The 21,017-nt window shown below is 47.9% G+C and overlaps 1 protein-coding gene across 2 annotated transcripts in view; it reads right to left on the bottom strand.

The window, feature by feature from the left end:
• The window catches only part of SLC6A11 (solute carrier family 6 member 11), a 128,553-nt gene that overhangs the window by 57,638 nt on the left and 49,898 nt on the right, over positions 1–21,017 (bottom strand). For both annotated transcript variants that reach the window (XM_077751504.1, XM_077751505.1), the window contains one exon: positions 10,090–10,224. In XM_077751504.1, coding sequence (XP_077607630.1) covers positions 10,090–10,224 — 135 coding nt within the window. The remainder of the gene's footprint in view (positions 1–10,089; positions 10,225–21,017) is intronic.

Below are 21,017 nucleotides of genomic sequence, written 5' to 3'. Positions count from 1 at the left end.
CTATCTCTATAAGCACAAGGGAAGTGGCCCAACCTCTCGGGGTCTCAGTTCCCTCATTCGAAAACCCTTTAGGACACAGGTTTTAAAACCCTCATGTCCCATAAGAGAGAGCCTTTCTGATGGAAATAAGACCTTAGGTCCTGTCTTACAGGTCATAAGAATTTAAGGTCCTTATATGTAGCATTTAGTGCCTGGGTCTAGAAAATAATAATAATCAACAACTATTTGCTGATTGAGTGAATAGGATAAATTAAATGACAAGTTTGTGAAGTATAGTACCTGTCATAGAATCAGCCATCAAGAAACAATAATCAGCGGGGCACCTGGGTGGCTCAATCGGTTGAGCGTCTGACTCTTGATTGCGGCTCAGGTCACGATCTCACAGTTTGGGAGTTTGAGTCCTGCATCAGGCACGGAGCCTGCTTGGGATTCTCTGTCTCCCTCTCTGTCTGCTCCTCCCTGCTCGCTCTCTCTCTCAAAAATAAACAAACATTAAAAAAAGAAATGATAACTAGTATCACTGCTTGTACGTGTACCCAAGCATCACATCAGCCACTGAGACTGCAGATTAATAAGGTGCTACTGAACCAGCTGAGAACTAAAATTCACAAAACTTCCCCCTGAGTAAGCTTGTGGCTGAAAGAATTTAATGAGGAGCCCCAGCGATGCACAGAATCTCAGGGGGATATACAGGAATTCTGATTCCACAGATCAGTGACTCTTAAGGAATTTCAAGGAGTCAAGAAGGAGGCAATGCTGACTACCTTTCTTTCAGCGTGTGTGTGCAGCCAGTATCGTGTCTCTAATTCTGGGAGCATTGACCCAGTGACTGGAAGCACCCCTGTGTTAGGTGAGTTCCAGCCCTAGGACCCCTTTCTTCACTGCTGTTATCACTGACCTAATTATGTGTGTCTCCCGACACACTGTCGTCTCCTTGAAGACAAGAATCATGTGTTGTCTGATTCTGCATCTCCAGTACCTGGTAGCGAGTAGACAACAAATGAATGCTGGTAGAACAGGGACCCTCTAGCCCCAGATCAAATATACCAAAAGGAAACCTTGGTTGATTTTCGGTCCCAGGGAGTAGTAGCCTTCACATTCCGTGAGATCTGCAATATTTTCAAAAACAGATCCAACATCTCTAAGTCAATGTCATTATCTACATTGCGGTTTGAAAGTCCCGCAGCAAAGAAGCTCAGGTTTCCTCGGGTCCCTGTCTGGAGCCAGAGTGCCCTGCCACCAGGTGGCAGCGAATCCACGGGCACGTCCATGAGGCTCAGCAGGTGAGGTTGTAGGCGAGGGTCCTTGTGGGGTGGGCAGGTGCAGGAACTATCCAGGGTCCTGAGGGGCTCTCACTGTTCGGGCCTCCTTCTACCCCACCTCCAGGACTTGGGGCGCCGGAGCTGCCGGCTCCAGCTCCCTGCAGAGAAGAAGCTGACTTGGGGAGCGTGTGCTCACCCTGGGAAAGCAGGCCCCGCAATCTGGATCCGCGACAGGCCTTTCTGTTCTCGCCCTGAAAACACACACTCGAAACACAATGAAGAGTGAGAGTGGCAGGAATCTGGGGCAGGGAAAATGTGATTTCCTGCAAGCGCCCCTCCATTCCCCGAAGACTGAAAAGACAGAAAATGAAAATTTGAGGGGGGAAAAATGGAGTGGAAGCACTTCAGATTTCAGAGAGAACACAGGGCTGACAGTGAAGGCAAATAGATGTTTAGAAAGTTATGAGAGACCACAGAATGCAAATTGCCAGGGGACAAAGAAGGCGAGCTGCTGTGTCGCTTCAAGTTCTTGATGAGAAACTTAATTTGCTGGATTCACAATGAAGGCACTCGGTTCCGAGTTCAAAGCCTCCCTCCAGGTCTGCGGAGCTCCTCCTGCCCAGAGCCCGGCGACATGGAGGCAGATGAAGACCAGCACCCGTGTCCCTGGGGCCCTACTGCATGCCAGGCCCTGCGCTGGGCACCGAAAATGAGAATTAGCAGTGCTTTTGCATTCACGTGCAAACTTGCTTTATGACGGCGCTTTGTGGTGGATATTCTAACCCCGACAGACAGGTGAGAACCCTGAGTTCTGAGAGGTAAAGGGACAGCCTGAAGGCCACCAAGCTGGTCAGTAGCAACAGAGTGACTCCAATGTCCTCTCCTAGATACCAGATTCCAATGCACTAAACCTCCTGACTCTGGAGAGCTTAGCCACGACTGCAGTCCACGCTAGGTCACTGTAACAGAGCCACTTAGGTTCCTCCTAAAACTGTCCATCCTTCCTGTCTTCCTTCCTTCAATTCTTTCCTTCCTTCTTTCCTCCTCCCCTCTTCCTTCCTTCCTTCCTGCCTGCCTGCCTGCCTGCCTGCCTGCCTGCCTAAAAGTGTTTACTGAGCTCTTAATTTTGGCAAGGGCAGGAGATCTAGCAGCGAATGTGACAGATCAGTCCTCTGCCCTCCTGGAGCACACATTCTGGTGAGTGGAGTAGAGGTGACACAAAATGAAAGGTGTCTTAGATGCTGTCAAGTGTCATGGTGAAAACCGAAGCTGGGGGGAGACAGGGTGTGCAGGGTGGAGAGCACGGTTTTACGCAAGGTGGTCAGGAAGCCCTCACGGACTGCAACACCAGGGTCCCACAGCCCTTTAGACCTTCAGATGACTTCTGCGCTCTCCGTCCTGACTCACAGTTACCCCGTGAGGAAGGTGTTCTTGGCTCCCAGGCTCCCAACTGCTGAGTTTTCTTTACGTGCTTTTTGGAGTTCTCCTGCCTCACCGGCTGGGGAGACAGAAGGAGGGGGCCAGCGTGAATGCGCCTGCCTGTCCAGATCAACACTCAGTAAGTCTTTGTGCAGAATGCCACACAAGCCCAGAGGGCCCCTCAGAAGGAGTTTTCCCTTGTTTAAGGCCCTGGGAGCTGGAGTCCAGAGCTCTGCACCAGTCAGGAGCCCTGTGTCCCTTTGGAAATGTAAATGACACAGCACACGGGCATGTGTGAACCCCACATAAGCAGCAGGCAAGGGAAGCTGGAGCCCAATTCTGGAATTGATGGAGAGCCTGGAGCAGGGACAGGCCCCACCTCCCGGTCACTCTGGCCAGGATACGGGATGCAGGAAGCAAGAGTTTCCTGAGGGGTAGAAGGCACCCCGAGGGCTCACTGCCTGTCCTCCCCCCGCTGACCTGTGCAGGCACCGCCGCCCACCCCGGGCCCCAGACTTCACCAAACTCCAAACACGTGTTGAGGGAAGTAAAGCTGTGACGATCGCATGCAAGGCCCACAGTTGTTACTGGGGCAGGGCCGGCTCTTCCGGCTGCAGGAGAGAGAGGCAAGCTGGGGGGGGGGTGGAGGTGCTCCACGTAGCGCCTGGAGCGTCAGCGATCAGCCCTCCCGTGAGGTCCCCAGCCACGTAAGCCCCCAGCGAGCAAAAGAGGGAAAGTGCTGGCACTGACGCAGCCCCTTTAGATCTGCCCTGGTACGAAAGGGCAGGGGTCATTCGCAGGCGTTGGCACAACGGCCATCGCCAAGAACAAGGGGCACGTTCTTCCCAACAGACCAAAGGAAGGATGCCAAGCTCTGCTCTCCTCCAGCCTCTTCCTTCTTCCAGGGAGGGGGGCCCATCCAGTCAGGGAGTGCTCTTACACCTTTATACCCTGACTGCCTGGCAGAGGTAGGCATGCAGTAAGTGTCGGGGGATAAACTAAGGACCAGCTTTGCCGGGCTCTGGTGACATGCGAGTGGTACACAGGACCGTTGCGGTTCCTGTGGAGTTGCCAGCCGGGGGAGGGCTCCCAGTAAGGGCTTATTCCAGCCCCTGGTGGCCCTGGTGCCACACTCTGGGAGTGGCTGGAGCTCTGAATGTGTCGTGCAGGCTGTCCCCTGACCGGCCCGACTCCCTGGGGCTCGCCAGCCCCATCACCTGCCCTTCCCGTCTGCCCACACGCAAGAGACATTCCGGGAGCTCGAGCATCAACCTCTTAGCCCCCCGTAGCCGCGGGAAGCCTAAACACTGCAGCCTTTAGACGGACCCTGCGGAACCAGGGTGTTCACACCCCCAGACGAGCCGGACGGCCAGGCCTTTCCGGGAGTTCGTCTTCCGGGTGCGTTCTGGAGCACAAATGGGAAACTAAGTCAGGTTCATTACTCGGAACAAGGACTCGATAAAAGGAGAAAAGTACCAGGGGACTGAGCCTTTTTCTGATCTGCTGATGAAGTATTTCCAGCCGACAGCTCTCCTGACCTACTTTCTCTGGTTGGGGAGCCATGCCTCAGCTGTCTTGAGCAGGACCGTGTGGCTACCTGCAGCCCTAACACGACTGTAGGGTGATTCTCCCGCCGAACCTCAGCACCCCATCTTCACCCTGTACTGTGCCTGCCAGGTCCACACTCATTCTAGTACTTATTTAATAGCTGCTTCTAAGTTAACTTTGCTCCTTACCACATACCTGTGTGTAAATGTGTGTGTGAGAAGCGTACACAGATACAGCTTCGTTCTAGTAATAACCATGCAGTCACGGTTTTATTACGGTTGATCGCTGTCCCAGGCTTTTTTTTTTTTTTCCCTAATGCACATTGAAATACTTAATTGTAAAAAGAAAAAAACATTCCTTTGCCAACTGGGTCATTGCACTTCACCTTCACAGCCACGGGATGGGGCAGGCAACCACAGCGTGTGACCCTCATTCCAGGGAAGAGGAAGGGGCCCTGCTACACCAACCACCACGGGAGAGAGGCAGTTCCAGCCAGGGCCTTCCGGGCGGTTCGTGGCCTGGGGTGTGTGTGCACAAAGGGGAACACGGAGAAGTGCATGGTGTGGGTCTGTTATTTTCTTCTTCAGGTCTCACCTTCCTTCATTTCTGGTCTCTTGCCCAGAACCCAGAAACCCTGGGCTCTATGTCCTAATGGGGCTACCGAGCTGCTGTGTGGCCACAGACAAGGAGATCAGCCCCTCTGACCTGGATCCGTCTACTGAGTGGACATTCTAGCTGGGCTACTGTGATTGTCCGGTCCCACTCGCAGGCCGCCTTGCCTGAGCACGCCGAGACAAAGCTGTGAGATGTGCCAGCCTCCGAAGTTTGAGGGTTTGTCAAGACTCCTCCACAGATTCCCAGTTACCATACACCCCACCACCAGCCTTTCAGCCCCCGGAGCAGACAGAAGCCAGCTCGGGGCTATTCCCACCTCTCCTTTCAGCCACGTTGGGCCCTTCCTGCAACACACCCCTGCTTCCAAAAATACCAGTTATGTGGAGTTTTGTTTATCCTTCACTCTGGTGGTCACTATCCTTGCCTCTACCCCAGATGGTTAACTATCTCTGTTGCTTTTGGTGGGCATGCTCACACAAGGGGAATAAAAAAATATTACAACTCACAGATCTGGTGAGCTGGAGGTTTTTAAATGTTTAGCTAAAGCAATGCAATTTTTCTTCAAAAATCTCCAATTGGGGCGCCTGGGTGGCTTAGTCGGTTAAGCGTCCGACTTTCACTTAGGTCATGATCTCGCGGTTCGTGGGTTCGAGCCCCGCGTCAGGCTCTGTGCTGACTGCCGGCTCAGAGCCTGGAGCCTGTTTCAGTCTGTGACTCCCTCTCTCTCTGCCCCTCCCCTGCTCACGCTGTCTCTCTCTCTCCTAGAAATAAATAAAACATTAAAAAAAAAATCTCCAATAGCTTTGGCTCTTATAGTCATTCGGCAAATGTTTATTGAGCACCTATTATGTAGCAGGCACTGAGCTAGCTAGGGATGGAGATACGGTGGGGAGCAAAACAGACACAGACCTTGCTTCCGAGCTGCCTTCTCTGGGAGGAAGTCCTGGCCACGCTCTCCCAAGCACTCCTCCTGGAACTCCATACTTGGTCTCTGTGACTTCCTGTCACCATTTAACGGACTGCATATTTTATTTTTTGTTCTGCTTACTGCTTTCTTCTTTGGCACATAAACTCCATGGGGAAAGGATCATTATTTTTGTCCAATGTCCATGCTATATCCCTGATATCTATAATAATCTCTGATACAGAGTAGGCACTTAGTAAATATCTGCTAAGCAAATGAATGGACATTAAACAAATGACACAGGTAATACATACATACATACATGTATGTGTATATATATATATATACACACACACACACACACACACATATGTATCTCCCTGCAAACATGGTAAGTGCTTTGTAAAATAAGTATGAAATACTAGAGGTGCATGCTTGGCAGTTGGGAAAGACTCACCTGAAAAAGTGATGTTTAAACTGAGTCCTAAGGATGAGTGGATGTTGGGCAAGGTGTGGAAGGAGGGTCTAGGGAGGAAAGAGGGAGCGTTCTCGGCAGAGAAGCAACATGCGCAAAGGCCCTGAAGCAGAAAGAAGGCCAGCATCTGGAATGAGCTGAGAGAGGGGAAGAATGATGGGAATACAGTAAGGAGGCAGCTCAAGGAAGCCCTAGGAGGCCCTATCATGTGGATCTTATTCCAAAGACCACAGGGAACCCCACAAGGGATTTAAGCAAAGAGGTGCCTGTCAGATTTATATTTCAAACAGATCACTCTGCTGCTGATTCAGAGAGGCCTACGGGGCCAAGGGGTTAAGGGACATTTCTGGGAGACCAGTTAGGAGGCTACTGTCAAGTGGGAGATGGTGGTATCTGGACCAGGCTGGTGGCAGCAGAGGTAGAGAGTGACATGGATGGAGTGGGAGAGTCAAGTGGAGATCAGAGGCCAACAAGTTTCCCCTTAGAGACACTCGAGGGTTCTGCAGCTCAAAGTTAGCACCTTTCTCTAGAAAAGGCCAAAGAGCAAATATTTTAGGTTTTGCAGGTATGCGGCAAAGAGCTACCACAGCAGGTCTAGGCTCTTGGCTGATATCTGGGAATGTAGCGAAGGTGCCCCCGGTACTAAGTCACACAGTCATTCTGTATGCCAGGGGCACTGAATTCTGCGGTGCCAGCCTGCCTGGACTATCTGTACAAGCAATGCAGTTTACGGAGAGCACCTGCTTTCCTTCTGAAGGTCTGGAATTCTGGAGACCATGGGGCTGATCACATGGCCAGAAAGTACCTGTGCACTTAATAAAACTTCCCCATTAAAAAGCCGAGTCCTGACCGGTCTCCTCTGGGGAGAAATACTGCCCACGTTTCTGCATTTCGATGCCGCAAGAAGGAACGCGTTCTGTGTGGCTCCTCCAGCAGGAGGCTGTGCGAAGCCGTGCGTGGATTCCTCCAGACTTGATGTTATGTGTTTTTCTCTCGCTGATGATGGAAGTAAGCCGTCTTAAAGAGTATGACTGCTCTGAGTCCTCTGAGCCCCTCTAGTGAATCACCCAACGTGTGTGTGTGTGTGGGGGGTATCCTGGGACCCCGGACACAGGGGGGCATATGGTTTCTGCCTCAGCCTCTCATCTCTGCCTCTGAGTTATGCCTTAGTGGCCACAACAATATGGGGAAAATAAGTAATAAGGCAGTGTTCCAATAAGACTTTATTTACAGAAATGGGCAAGGGCTGGATGTGGCCTGTAAGTCTCTTAGTCAACCCACGTTCATGGAAAATGAAGAAATCTCTGAATCCACTTTGAACCTGCTGAATGAAACCAACCTTTTCTTGCATTAGTGGGAAAACCAAGGCCCAGAAGCAGAAGAAGAGAAGGAACATGTCCAAGGTCGCTTGGGATCATGAGCAGAGGCCGAGGAAAGCCAGGTGCTGAGCACTGGCCCAAGGTGCCTACCACGACTCCCAGCGGCGATTGCACAGAACAGCCTTGCAGGTGAGTGCTGGCCTGGGAGCCCAGGCCTTAGAGGTAGGAGATGGCAGGAAGCTGGGATAATGAGGCAGACGGTGTGAACGGTGAGGTGCCCGGCTTCACCTCTATTCTGTGTGTGGGTGTGAGTTTGTGGTGTGCATGTGTGTATGTGTAGTGAGGGCTCTATGGTCGTAGGTGTTGGCTGGGTTTTCCCAAACTTTTCTGATTATCGGCATCTCCTCTGCAGCTTCCTAATAACAAAGATAGGCAGGTGGCATCTCACAACCCCTGAGACTGCACTCCTACCATGTTCCAAGGTGTTCTGACGATCAGTTAGGTTTGGAAAACGTGGGTGATACCCAGGCTCTCCTTCCTGATAGACTTTGAGGAACAGGGTAAGGCAGGCTGTGAGCAGAGGGAAGAATAGGAAGTCTTTACGGGGCCAAGAATTTGTGGCTTTGAGGGAAAGGCACAGACCAGTGATTCTGGAAATACGTTTTCCAAAGCCGATTCTCCAACAGAGCCTTTGCCATCAGGGGCTGGAGCTGGTGAGGCTAACAGTCAGGAGCTAATTTGCTTCCTCCTAGGGATTCTGCCTGTGATTCAGGATGTGCCATCAGGTGCCCGGTACCGTCCTGAGCCTCGGGGGCCCCTCACAGCGCAGCAAAGTGAGATGGAAACGAGCCCGCGTTGCCACTCCGGCTCGGACCTTAGTGTGTGATGAGCTCCGCCCGAGCTGCGATAGCTCGCCCTCCATAAACCTTTCCACCACGTTCTCCGAACAGGGGTGGCTGGAAGCCACAGACTGCAGGTTTGGAGTTGCTCGCAGGCTTATCTGCTACAAATGCAGATTCTACATTCTAATGTGTGATCTATCTATGTTTGTTTTAATAGAAAAATGGGTGCCTCTATGTTCCTCATGGCATTATTTACAATAGCCAAATTATAAAAGCAGCCCAAGCGCCCACTGACTGACGAATGGATAAAGAAAATATGGTATACAGATACAATGGAATATTATTCGGTCATAAAGAAGAATGAAATCTTGCTATTTGCAACAACATGGACAGACCTGGGTGTATTATGCTAAGTGAAATAAGTCAGAGAAAGACAAATACTGTATGATTTCACTGATATGTGGAATCTAAAAAAGTTTAAAACAGAAACAGATTCTTAGATACAGAGAACAATCTGTATCTTGTTGCTGGGATGGGCGTAGGCAAAATAGAGGAAGGGGATTAAAAGGTACAAACTTATAGTTATAAAATAAATAAGGCACAGGGATACAATGTACACTATATGGAATAGAGTTGATAATATATAGCAACTGTGTATGGTGACCACTAGATTTATCATGGTGATCACTTTGTAATGTATAAAAGTCCTGAATCACTGTGCTGTACACCTGAAACTAATATAACATTGTATATCAACTACACCGCGGTAAAAAAGACGGATGTCTCCTCATCCACCACGTGTCTTTGAGCACATTCTATGACACCCTGGAATTGCCTGGGGGCCTTTAGAAGGTACTGATAGCCAGGGCCCACCCCCGCAAATTTAATTGAATTGGTCTGGGTTATGCTCTGGGAATGGGGATTTTTCAAAAGTTCCCACGAGTTTCTAACAGGCAGTGATGTTGGGCACCTCTTAGCCCGCAAGGTGTTCGTTTTCCTCTCTGGTCTCACACACACCCAGGCACAGCGCCACTGCCCACGTCGAAAAGCTCAGGTATAAACAGTCACTATCCAAAGTTCAGAACAACCAATGCCTTACTGGAGACAGCTAACAGGTAGAGCCAGTTTTCACCAATTATTCTCTCTCTGGGAGCTACACCCACAAGGAAAATCCATCCCTAACAGAGACCCACCCAGCTGCTCTCACGGAGATGCATGGCTTGTGGGGATCTGTGACCTTGGGCGGGAGGAAAAAGTTTCTATTTTCACTTACCTCTAACAAATTTAGCATTTCTTCAATTATGAATGTAGACAACAAACTACAGAATTGTTAGCAGGAGAAATTGCAGATACTTTTGTATCACGGTATTGATATCTCCAAACATCAATTATGCTCATCATGACCTTGAAACCACAAAAATCATTGGACCTGTTGTGGGATCTTTCTCTTTGATATATTGATAAACAGGCACGTATATTATTACCACGTCACGAATCTGTCTTTTATTAATGTTTTGGTGGTTGTATTTCAATATATTGGATTTCCTAGGCATTTAATTTATGCATGGAAAATGATTATTGTGAGAAGGGGTCCACAGGCTTCTACATGCTCAGCCAGCTGCTGAGACCCCATGGCTGGCAGCAGAGGCCTGCAGAGGGCACCCCAGGGGTGAAGGGCAACTGGGCACGGAGCAAGCAACTTTACCTGTGGGTCGGAGAGCCGGGAGAGGTCAGGATACAGGTAGAACTTGATGCCTTCGGAGGCCCCGGGCAAGGTGATCCCTCGGATCAGGAGGATCAGAAGCATGATATAGGGAAATGTTGCGGTGACGTATACAACCTGCCCAGGGGAGGAGAGGAAAGAATCAAGAAGGGGTGATGGTGGTGGGCAACGTGGCAAGCCCCCACTTCCAGCCAGGAGCAGGGGACTTCCCAGTGCAGCAGTACAAGGAACCCCCAGTGTGGCTTCTCTCCTGCCTCATCCCTCACCACCGTCCACTCAGGGGTCTGGTCTTTCAGTGAGCAGCTAGCGAATGCCTATGGTGATGCTTGAGATCGGTGCTTTTCAATCATTTGTGACCACAACCCACAGAAGGAAATACACAGGATATCAAAATCCCATACACATTGAGCTGAAACAGGATGCTCCACAAAATACTCACTCTTACATGTGTGATGCACTCAATATTTTCTATCATATTCTACTTCATGTTTTTATGAGGCTGGTCATGACCCTCTAAATTCAGGTCACGATTCACGAATGGACCATGACCCACATTTCTGAAAAAGAGGGCTCTTAATGGTAATCAAGTTTTAGCAGCCAAGGACAGAATAGAAAGGTGCAGGGGAGGGGCACCTGGGTAGCCCAGTTGGTTGAGTGTCTGACTCTTGACTTCGACTCAGGTCATGATCTCAGGGTTTGTGAGATCGAGCCCTGCACTGGGTGCTAAGCTGATGGTGTGGAACCTGCTTGGGATTCTCTCTTTCTTCCTCTCTCTCTGCCCCTCTCCCACTCACATGCCCTCTAGGAAGGAAGGAAGGAAGGAAGGAAGGAAGGAAGGAAGGAAGGAAGAGGAAAAGGAAAAGGAAAAGTGCAGGGGAGAAGGGGAGGGAAGCTATCTGGGGCAAGAAAGACCCAGTGTTTGCCTGGGATCATTTCAGCTTGGTGTTGCTGGAGGCAGGTGATTGGACCCAACGAACCTGGGCAGCCCTTTCAGCCACAGATTCTGTGCAAGAAACAGAATGTTGCCTGGGTTTCCTCACACAAGTGCCGCTTATAAGCAAACAGCAACGCCCTCAAGACTCCAGGAGTTCCTGTCCTGGGGCCACAATCTCTCCTGGAGGTCCATGCGGGACGCGGTGTCTCCTCCGGGTCTGATTTTTCCTCCTTTGGCACATTCTCTTCTGCAATCGCTTCGTCATGTCCTCTCTGTGGGGCCTGCCTATTCCATCTGTTTATATCTGCAACTTGTCAACATTTGGGGACCACGGATGCCTCTGAGAACCTGAGAACAGCTACAGACTCTCCTCTCTTCCCCCAAAGGTGCACAGACACAGATATGTGTACCAGCTTTAGGATGGCTCAGAGACTCAGACGGCCCTGGTAAAGTACCTGTGCTGTACGGTCTTAATTCTTCTAGTTGAAACCCTTTCCAACTCAGGGTTTCTTTCACCGGTGGTCCAGTCCTTCACTCAGCTTTTGCACTTATTCACTTACATGTACCAAGCACTGAGCTAGACCCTGAAATATGTAAATGAGTCTCAAATGGAAGTTTCTGCTTCACGAGGCCTCCCCACTGGTAGAAAAGACAGACATGTAGGTAAGTAGATAATTAACGTATTATGTAATAAGAGGAGTGTAAAGGATGGAGGAGCACAGATTAATCACAGGGGCAATCGGGGAGAGCTTCTCTAAGGAGGTGATCCAGGTATTAGACCATAACGGATAAATGGGAATTCAGGACACGGGAAATGGGGACAGAGGGAAGAAGACAATAAAATCTTCCTAAATGCCATCCACTTTACACATGACAATAGAAACAGTTACATGTATACAGCACTTCCTCTTGAACTTTGCTTGTATTATATATTATCATGATATATATATCATATATATATATATTTTTTTTTTTTTTTTTTTTTTTGAGAAAGCAATAGAGACAGTGTGAGCAGTGAAGGTCAGAGAGAGAGGGAGTCAGAATCTGAAACAGGCTCCAGGCTCTGAGCTGTCAGCACAGAGCCCGACACGGGGCTCGAACCCACGAACCGTGAGATCATGACCTGAGCTGAAGTCGACACTTAACTGACCGAGTCACCCAGGCACCCCAATTATCATATAAATTAACATCTTAGAAAAGCTGAAATAGAGACACTATATGTGGTAGGACACACAGTGATTCTTGTGTTAACTGTGCTATTAGTTCATTGAAGAATGGTCATATATGCATTAGAGGGACTTAAGGGGTCAGGAACATGACAAAACAATAATAAAAAAAAAAAGTATTGCTTCTTTGGGCTTAACCTACAAACAGCATAAATGCAAATGTAAGTCCTTCAGTTGGTAAGTGACAAATCAGGGATTTAAACCCAGTCCTCAAAAACAAGAAACAAGAACCAGCAGAGAGGTGTCTTTGGGTCCCGCTCACGTCTGGATTGTTGCCTTAACCTACAATGCTGGCCCCATCCTCACTCACAGCTCTGCCCCAGCCCTTTCAGCACCCTGTTTCCAAACCAGCAATGGGCACTACTGACATATCAACCAGTTACTTCAAACAATCTCTTGCTGTAAAATATAATGTAATCCAAGTGAATGCAGTCAGATATATAAGAATCAGAGCCAGCGGCCGATATTAACAGTCAGAACTTAGAGGCCAGCAGTCAGTAGGGTGGATGGTTCCTGCCCAGATGGCTAATCATGGTATAAAAGCTCCCATTTCCCTTAGCCTTGCACAATCTATCACGGATCGTCAGCATTTCATATAAATTCTTGATTATCTTCCTTCACAATGACCCCCACACCATGGTCAACTAGCTTATGTCTATGAAAAGACAGGAGGAAGCTAAAATCTATTGCTTTTAATTGCATAATTTCCACTTTAATCTCTGTGGCATGGCAGAAGATTAATTATCCAGAATGCCCAGGCCCTGAATGATATTTCTACCTTAACCCCCAATGCTGATAAAATGCAAGGAAAAGAATGTTATCATATAAAATAGAACAAATTAAAATCATAGAACTTTATCTTTACTCTGTGGGACCAACTTGATGTGACTAAGCTTGTCAAGGGTAGAGGGGCAGAGGGAGAGAGAGAATCTCCATGCTAAGCATGGAGCCTGATGCGGGGCTGGATCCCAGGACCCTGGGATGATGACCTGAGCCAAAATTAAGACTGGAGTTGGATACTCAACCAAGTGAGCCATCTAGGCATCCCTCCACCTGGTCTGTTTTTGAGTTTACATTAAGGGGTCACTTATTTTTTTTTTCAAAAATATTGAAATAAATATTTATTTATGTATTTTTTAAAAGAGTTTATTGTCAAGTTGGTTTTCATACAACATCCAGTGCTCATCCCCACAAGTGCCTTCCTCCACGCCCATCACCCCCCTTCCCCTTTCCCTCAACCCCATCAACCCTCTGTTTGTTCTCAGTATTTAAGAGTCTCTTATGGTTTGTCTCCCTCTCTCTCCTTAACTATTTTTTCCCTTTCCCCTCCCCCATGGTCTTCTGTTAAGTTTCTCCTGTTCCACATGTGAGTGAAAACATATGGTATCTATCTTTCTCTGCCTGACTTGCTTCACTTAGCATGAAACCTCAAGTTCCATCCACGTTGCTACAAATGGTCAGATTTCATTCTTTCTCACTGCCATGTAGTATTCCATTGTATATATAAACCACATCACTTTGATCCATTCGTCAGTTGATAAACATTTAGGCTCTTTCCACGATTCGGCTATTGTTGAGAGTGCTGTGAACATTGGGGTACACGTGCCCCTATGCATCACCACTCCCATATGTAGGGGGTCACTTATAACCTGGCCAAGTGTACCCTCACTGTGCCCTCAGCAACATATACAGTAGACTGCTCCTCAATGACCACTGTAGCGTGACTTATTAAATAGCTAATAACTATTTTGAAGTAATTCCGTTGTTTAAAGTTCTAAATGCATGTTCTGCTTCTACATTACATTGAGGAGAACTACCTTCCCTCCACTGGTATCCACACCTTCATTTTTACATTTTTAAAAATAAGACTAAGGGAAATAAAATATTCAGATGAACTGCTCAAAGACCACAGTACTGACGATGACTTACGCTGCCAAAAGGAAACCACGGGCAGGCAGGCGTTAGCTAGAAGAACCCCTGTGTGCAAACAAAAAGTGGTTGAGGGGCGTCGTTATGTAACGGACACAAGTGGAGAGTGGTACGAAAGCCGGAAATGCAGTGCTGAGGACAGCCTGGATCGGACACTGGCTCCAGTTCTCCTAACGGCCGCCTTCTGATTTGTTTCTGCCCTCAGCCATCCCAGCCATCTGGACGCCATCTTTGATTTTTCCTGAGTACAGCTGTAGTCTGCCCAGACGATACAGATCTTGTCATTAAGAGATTGTACATAAATGGCACGTACACTGCCTTACCATCCTGTGCTCGTGGCAGACATCACTAATCGATCACAATACTCTGTGCAGCTAAGCCTAGACACAGATTCAGAACCCTCCACAGTACTCCAGGCAGCTGGGGAGAAACCCACTATCTGCTACCCTTGATCTAGCCCAATTTTCACTTATGCATTCAGTCTCCTGCAGGTCTGTAGTCCCTGTGCCCAGAGTGGCAAGACCCAGATCTCGTGCTTAAGGAAAGAACTGCTGAATGTGCGTACCTGAATGGGATTCCTGGGTCACGACACCCAAAGGAGCAGTGTGAAACAGGAAAAGGAGGCTAGAGAGCCAGGCTGGAAGGTTCTTTGTGAATGGACTCAGCCTTTGGGCTCTGACAGTGGAGTTGCAGCTAGGTCTCCGAGGATAACCAGGAATGGGAGAGGCTGAGTCCAGCACGGAAGATGTGGAAGATGCGGAACTGGCCAACGAGGTGGAAATGGGCTGAGAACACTGTCCCCTGGGCTGTCCTCCACGTGACCAAACCGGAGCCTGCTTCCCTCTTTCCCCAGCTGCTTCCCCATTCAATCAGTGGTGTCAGGACCCACTAACTTGATCTCTAACTATATTCTGAAGTTACACCCCTTCTTCAGCCCCATCACCAAGGCCCCTCATTATCCTTCTTCTCGGTCATGCGCTAGCACCACTCTGTCCACGCTGCAGCCAAGTTTCAAAACTATGAATTCAGCATGTGTCTTCCCACTTACTCGGAGTCTGCCCTCCCCAACCTCATAGTCCAGGTTGTCGGGTATAGTGCAAAGGATTAGGCTTTGGCTCAGAGGACCCTGCGTTCAAATCTTGGCTCTGCTCTGACTTGCTGTGTGACTTGTCCAGTCTCCATCCTTCCTCCAACACCTCTGTCCTCTGCTGTGCCAGCTTCCTCACCCTTGGGGAGGAGGCCAGCCTCCTTCAGATCGCCGTATCTTTTCATGCCTTCTGTTATCTGTACTACCCAATGCCAGGTTTTTGTCCTAGGTGTGTTTGAATCCCCACAAGGCTGAGGACTTCTCAATGTCAGGGACCCTGCCTGCCATCCCAGTGTGATATCACTGTCCTGCCTACTTTCTACATCGGGCAGCCGAGGTCCAGAGTGGTGGGTCTGAGGTACGGCAGCCCCCACCCACCCTTCTCCATGTGGATCATGTTCCAAGACTCCATACAGGTAGGACTGAAGCCTGTATATTTACGTTTTTTCCTATATGTACAGACACCTATGACAGAGTTTAATTTATAAACTAGGCTTCGAGGGGGCGCCTGGGTGGCTCAGTCGGTTGAGCGTCTGACTTCAGCTCAGGTCATCATCTCACGGTTTGTGGGTTTGAGCCCCTTGTCAGGCTCCGTGCTGACAGCTCAGATCCTGGAGGCTGCTTCGGATTCTGTGTCTCCCTCTCTCTCTGACCCTCCCCTGCTCATGCTGTCTCTCTCTCTCTCTCTCAGAAATAAATAAAACATTACAAAAATTAAAAAAAATAAATTAGGCATGGTAAGAGATTAACATTAACTAAGAATAAACTAGGTCAATAATAATAATATACTGCAATAAAAGTCTCCCAAAATACCTCACTGTACTATACGTATCCCTCTTGTGATGCTGCGAGATGATGAAGTGCCCATGTGTCATGAGAAGTGAGGTAAATGACTTAGACTTGGGACACAGCCTTAGGCTGCTATTGACCTTCTGATCAGCCTTAGGCTGCTATTGGCCTTCTGACATCAGAAGGAGGATGTCTGTTTGCTTCTGGTGAGGAACTGAAACCGCAGAAAGCAAAACCATGAATAAGGGGGCGGGACTACTGTACCTGAGTCTCAGCTCAGGACCCACCCTGTAAACCTGCAAGCCATGCCCTCAGCCCACCTGTTGTGGAGAGGCTCAAGCACCACGCCCTCCCGGACTCCCTCTCCCACACGCATCCCAGTCCCGCCAGCCTCTCTGGTTCCCTCTAGCTGCCCTCCACCCGCTGTTTTATCACCTTGTAAGTTTAAGATTTCTAAAACATAAGCTCCTTGAGGAAAGGGAGTTCTGTCTTTTATTTTTCCTGCTGTATCCATGGGGCCCAGGACAGCACGAGGTACGTAAAACAAGCTCCATAAATATTTGGTGGATGGATGAACAAGCAAACAGGCTGAGAGGTCTGGGACCCTGAGGTTAGACTGCAGGACTCACCATGGGGTGCTTTCTTTGTAGCAAACACTGGGTCCCCATAAAATGGGATTCAGAAAATTGAATCTGATCTTAAGAGGAGTGTTTATAAATAAGGAAACAAGAGATTTGGCTTTAAAAGACAGATCAGTCCAGATGCAGAGGGCCAGGAAGTGCAGGTACAAGGTACTTTGTAGCAAAGTTCAGCAAAGGCTTTCAGGATGCCTGAGGCTACAGGCTTTCCCAGAAGAGCCGAGCAGGGTTCCGGTATTTAGCTAAATTATGCGGTGTTTGGTGATGGGCACAATAAGTCAGTGACAGGGTACCATCAAATCTGGCTGGTAGGGTCTGAGAGGTGGGCCTGGGGGAAGGAGGGTCTCTTCTGTCCAACCTCAGAGGCCCCTGAAGTGAGGCTCCAGCCCCAAGCATATCCCTCGGTTAAGGAAGAGGTGTTTTTGTTTTCTGTTTTTTTTTTTTTTTACTATTGTTTAATTTCCTTTCAGCGGGTCAAATCCTCTTGAATATAAAGGTTAGCACGCTTGGTGGTAATTATACTGTATCCTGTTTTAATCGACTATAATTGCTCATTTGCATTCCAATACTGGCATTGTGGAGCATTTTCCCTCTACTTCCAGGACACAGCTACTTATTTCATAGCAGGGAGGTTGTCTGATCATTGAGAACATGACAAAAGTTGCAGAAAGGCTGCCCCGCCCTAAGTTTTCCAGGATAATGGGGTCAATTGGGAAGTTGAGCCTTGTTCAAAAGGCTTTGGGAAAGTAGGGTGGTGTGAGGCAAAGACACAAAACCACAGGGTCAGAAGATCCACTATAATAAGTGGCTTGAGCAAGTCCATACCCTCTCTGGGCTGGCATTTTACCATCTACAAGAGGTAGGGATGAACTAACCAAGCTTCAATCGCTCTTATACCATTTTTTCCTTTTCTTTTTTGGCCATATATATGTATATCTTGGTATTATTTCCTTAATATTTTCTATAATTCAAAATTCTCTCTTATGGTTAATAAATATCTGCAATGGAAAAACTGAATTACCGCCATAAGCAGGAAACCATTATCTCTAACGACAAACAGAGAGGGTAAGTGCGAAACTAAATGCAATAAAAATAAAACATGATTAAATTATAGCCGAAGGCTCTGAGTCTGAGCCGTGTTCTCTATTCAAAAGCAAGAGTAGCAAGTGTCAAGGAGGTGCTAAAAGATGAAGCAGCTAACTGCACGCTTTGCCTTAAGCAACATGGAAAGGGAATATTATCTCATCATGTGATTGGATGGTCTTTAATCCAGGTTCATGTATCACTAAAATCATCCTGTGGACTGCCATTAGGAAAAAACACTTCTCATATTTGTGGGGATGGATCAGGTGGATGATCACTGGGGTCCTTCCCAGGAACCACAGCGTTTTCTAGAACAGTCCAGAGTTAACCTCAACCCTTTCAAAGGACCAGGATTTGTAGAGCTATCCAAGGTCCTGAGACTAATTCAGGCTGAACCTTCTGAGAGGCAGCTACCCAGGGCCTTGGAAGACGCTGCTGTTAATTGAGCACTGCTGGGTGCCAAAGATGTGTCCTATACTATCTCTAACTGATACCACTTGAATAGGTTCTGTCCCCATTTTGTAGACAAAAACAAGTAAACAAACAAAAAACAAAAACACTTGAAGATTAAAGAAAGAAGTGGCTTGTGCCAGGTCACAGAACGATAAGTGATCAGAAGTCAGCTCTCTCCACCATAGAAGCTGTGCTCCATGCCACAAACCTGGCCAGACATGCCTTCCTATTTCCAACTCCTGCTTCTTCTTCTGTCTGTCCTTAACTTCAAAGGTCCAGTTTTCTTTGCTTTTGGCAGGAACTCATCATAACCCACTACCCCAGTGTGGGAGACATTATATTAGTCTAGCCCTCCCCCACTTCCCTTCTAGCTGGGCTTGCCTCTGCGTGTATAGTACATAATGCCCATTACGTATGATTGCAGTCCTTAGAGAATCGGTGTTTTTAATATCAACAGATTTTCCCCAGAGCTGGTTTTTGAGGGAAAACGACCTGAATTCCTAGGTGGGAACACCACAGCAGGCACTAAATAGTCTGTGTGACCTCCCCTAGGATGTTACTGATCTCTCGAAACAAGGTGCTAGGAGAATGTGGATCTGAAGAAGGGATGTCACCATGGACACATCTGGCCTTTCCACCCTTTTTAGAGGCCTTATTCTTAGACTATTCCAACAGAAGTAGTAAATGAAGAAAAAAACATTCAGTTCTAAGCAGTCAAACTCTAAATAGGTAGAAGGAGTCATATTTTCATAAGAATATAGTGAAGATATTCACTATTCAAGGAGATAACGGTATTTCAGCAATGCAGAAATATTTCCATGGGAAGCTAAAGTTATAGTTTTTATGCAGTGATATGGGGTGTATCATTATCTATGCAAGTTGATCCATGTGTGGGGCGTGAAATCACCAGCCAGCCTCGGGAGCCCTGTTCAGGGCAGTGTCCCAGATCTGGGTTGAGAAGGACAGTGTCAGAGTGGGAGACAGCAAGCAGGGTGAGATGAATTAGTTCTAGTCTCCACTCTACCACAATGGCAGAGACCACAAGCCCCCTTTCAAGTTTCGCTTTACCTTTTTCTGCAGTAACAAAACTCCTAATTCTTGACTGGATCCATGGCTGCCTAGAATAAAGGTAACATTTCCCAGACTCCCTTGCAGCCAGGGGTGGCCATGTGACTACACTACGTACACCTTGCAGGTTGTGTCTTTAAAGGGAAGAGCTGTATCACAGTCTTCTCTTCTTGCCCTTCCCACAGGCTGGAATGAAGACCAAGTAGCGAGACATCTTACACCACGGAAATGGGGGCAATGCCATTCTAACAGAAATAGGAAATGAAGAAAAAAATGGCAACAGAACAGAAACAGTCTGGGTCCCCAACAGCAGGCAGCTAATACCTGCACTGTTATGGTAGGAGAGAAATAAATGGTCTTGTTTCCACTACTGCTCTTTGAGGTCTTCACTGTAAGAAGTCCAACATGCAACCTAAATATCTAACCATGGATTGCCTCTGTGATCTTGGATAGGCCCTGTGCTGCTCTAAGTCTGTATCATTTTTTCTTAAATTAAGGCACTACGCCAAATGATCCACACTACTCCTTTCTACTCAGGATGAAGAGAAGATTCCAAGGATGACCTGAAAATCCTGAAGGTGGATGCTTCAGAGCCGCCATCCTTCCACACCTGGAGTCAACCAGGATGGCAACAAATACAGTCAGAAAGGTCTAGTCAGTAAAATTAAAAGAGCAGTTAGAACAGACCTGTCAAAGAGATCACCATTTCTAATAAACCAGTTTTAACCTTCTCTGTCACAGTTGAGAATGAGTCTGACAGGGTGAGTAGCTAAATTCGGTGTGGATCGCATCATCAAGTACAAAGGTGCATACATGCGTTAGAAGGTCTCTGAGGTCTCCTTGAGCCTCCATCCTCTTCATGTGTGAAATGAAGATAACACCTATTTCAAAGGTCGGTGTGAGAATTTGAGATCACCATGCAAGGCAACTGCCACACAGACACTGCTCAATAATTGGAAAAAACTGTGATTGCCTTTGCTGCCCATCACTGGGTCAATAAGCAATGTCCCTCCAGCCCAGTGAGTGAGTAGTGATGGCCAGTAGAAAAGAACATATCTGGGGGTCCAAGAATGTAAACAGAGAGGCTGGAGTCATCTCTGTCTCTGGGGAGAGGAGAATGGCTCTTGAAAATCCTTAGGGATTTTCTCATTAACAATTTCCCATTCTCTCATTAACAATGGGAGTGAAGAGCAAGGTGGAGGCAGCAGAAAGGTGGTGTAAAGAGGTGGTGAATCATTGGCTGGAACAATCTAGGTGAACAGGACCAAAGATAAGAAAAACATTAGGACAGAAGGGACGTGCACATAGCCACTGTGAGGAGGTGTAGCAGCCAGACTCTGAAACGAAGGCTAGAGGGCATCAGGAGTAAGCCAAAGTGGCCATTATGGGTGAGAATCCTCTGGAGTCCTGACTCCAGCCAATAGTTGTGGCTGCTGAAGGGGCCAGGGTGCAAACAGTTCTTAGATGAAATAGAAGAAATTATTCCAGGATAAAACCCCTAAGGCCAAAGTTCCAAATTAAAAGAATAGAAGGGACTGAAAGTCTGCAGTGAAGGGAGGGATGGGCCCCAGCTGTGTCATCACAGGGACAAAGCTCGCCCTATGAAAGCAGGGAGCCAGACTTTGAGGAGAAGCCAATGACAATAAGCATTGCCAACCTTAGTGAGGCTTTGGGAACCTAGCGAGAAAGGAGATTGGGGGCTC

Source organism: Crocuta crocuta, unplaced genomic scaffold, assembly GCF_008692635.1.
Source record: "Crocuta crocuta isolate KB4526 unplaced genomic scaffold, BGI_CrCroc_1.0 scaffold69, whole genome shotgun sequence".
Taxonomy (NCBI): Eukaryota; Metazoa; Chordata; class Mammalia; order Carnivora; family Hyaenidae; genus Crocuta; species Crocuta crocuta.
The sequence above is the reverse complement of the archived record's forward strand: the minus strand, read 5'-3'. Positions and strand labels throughout refer to the sequence as shown.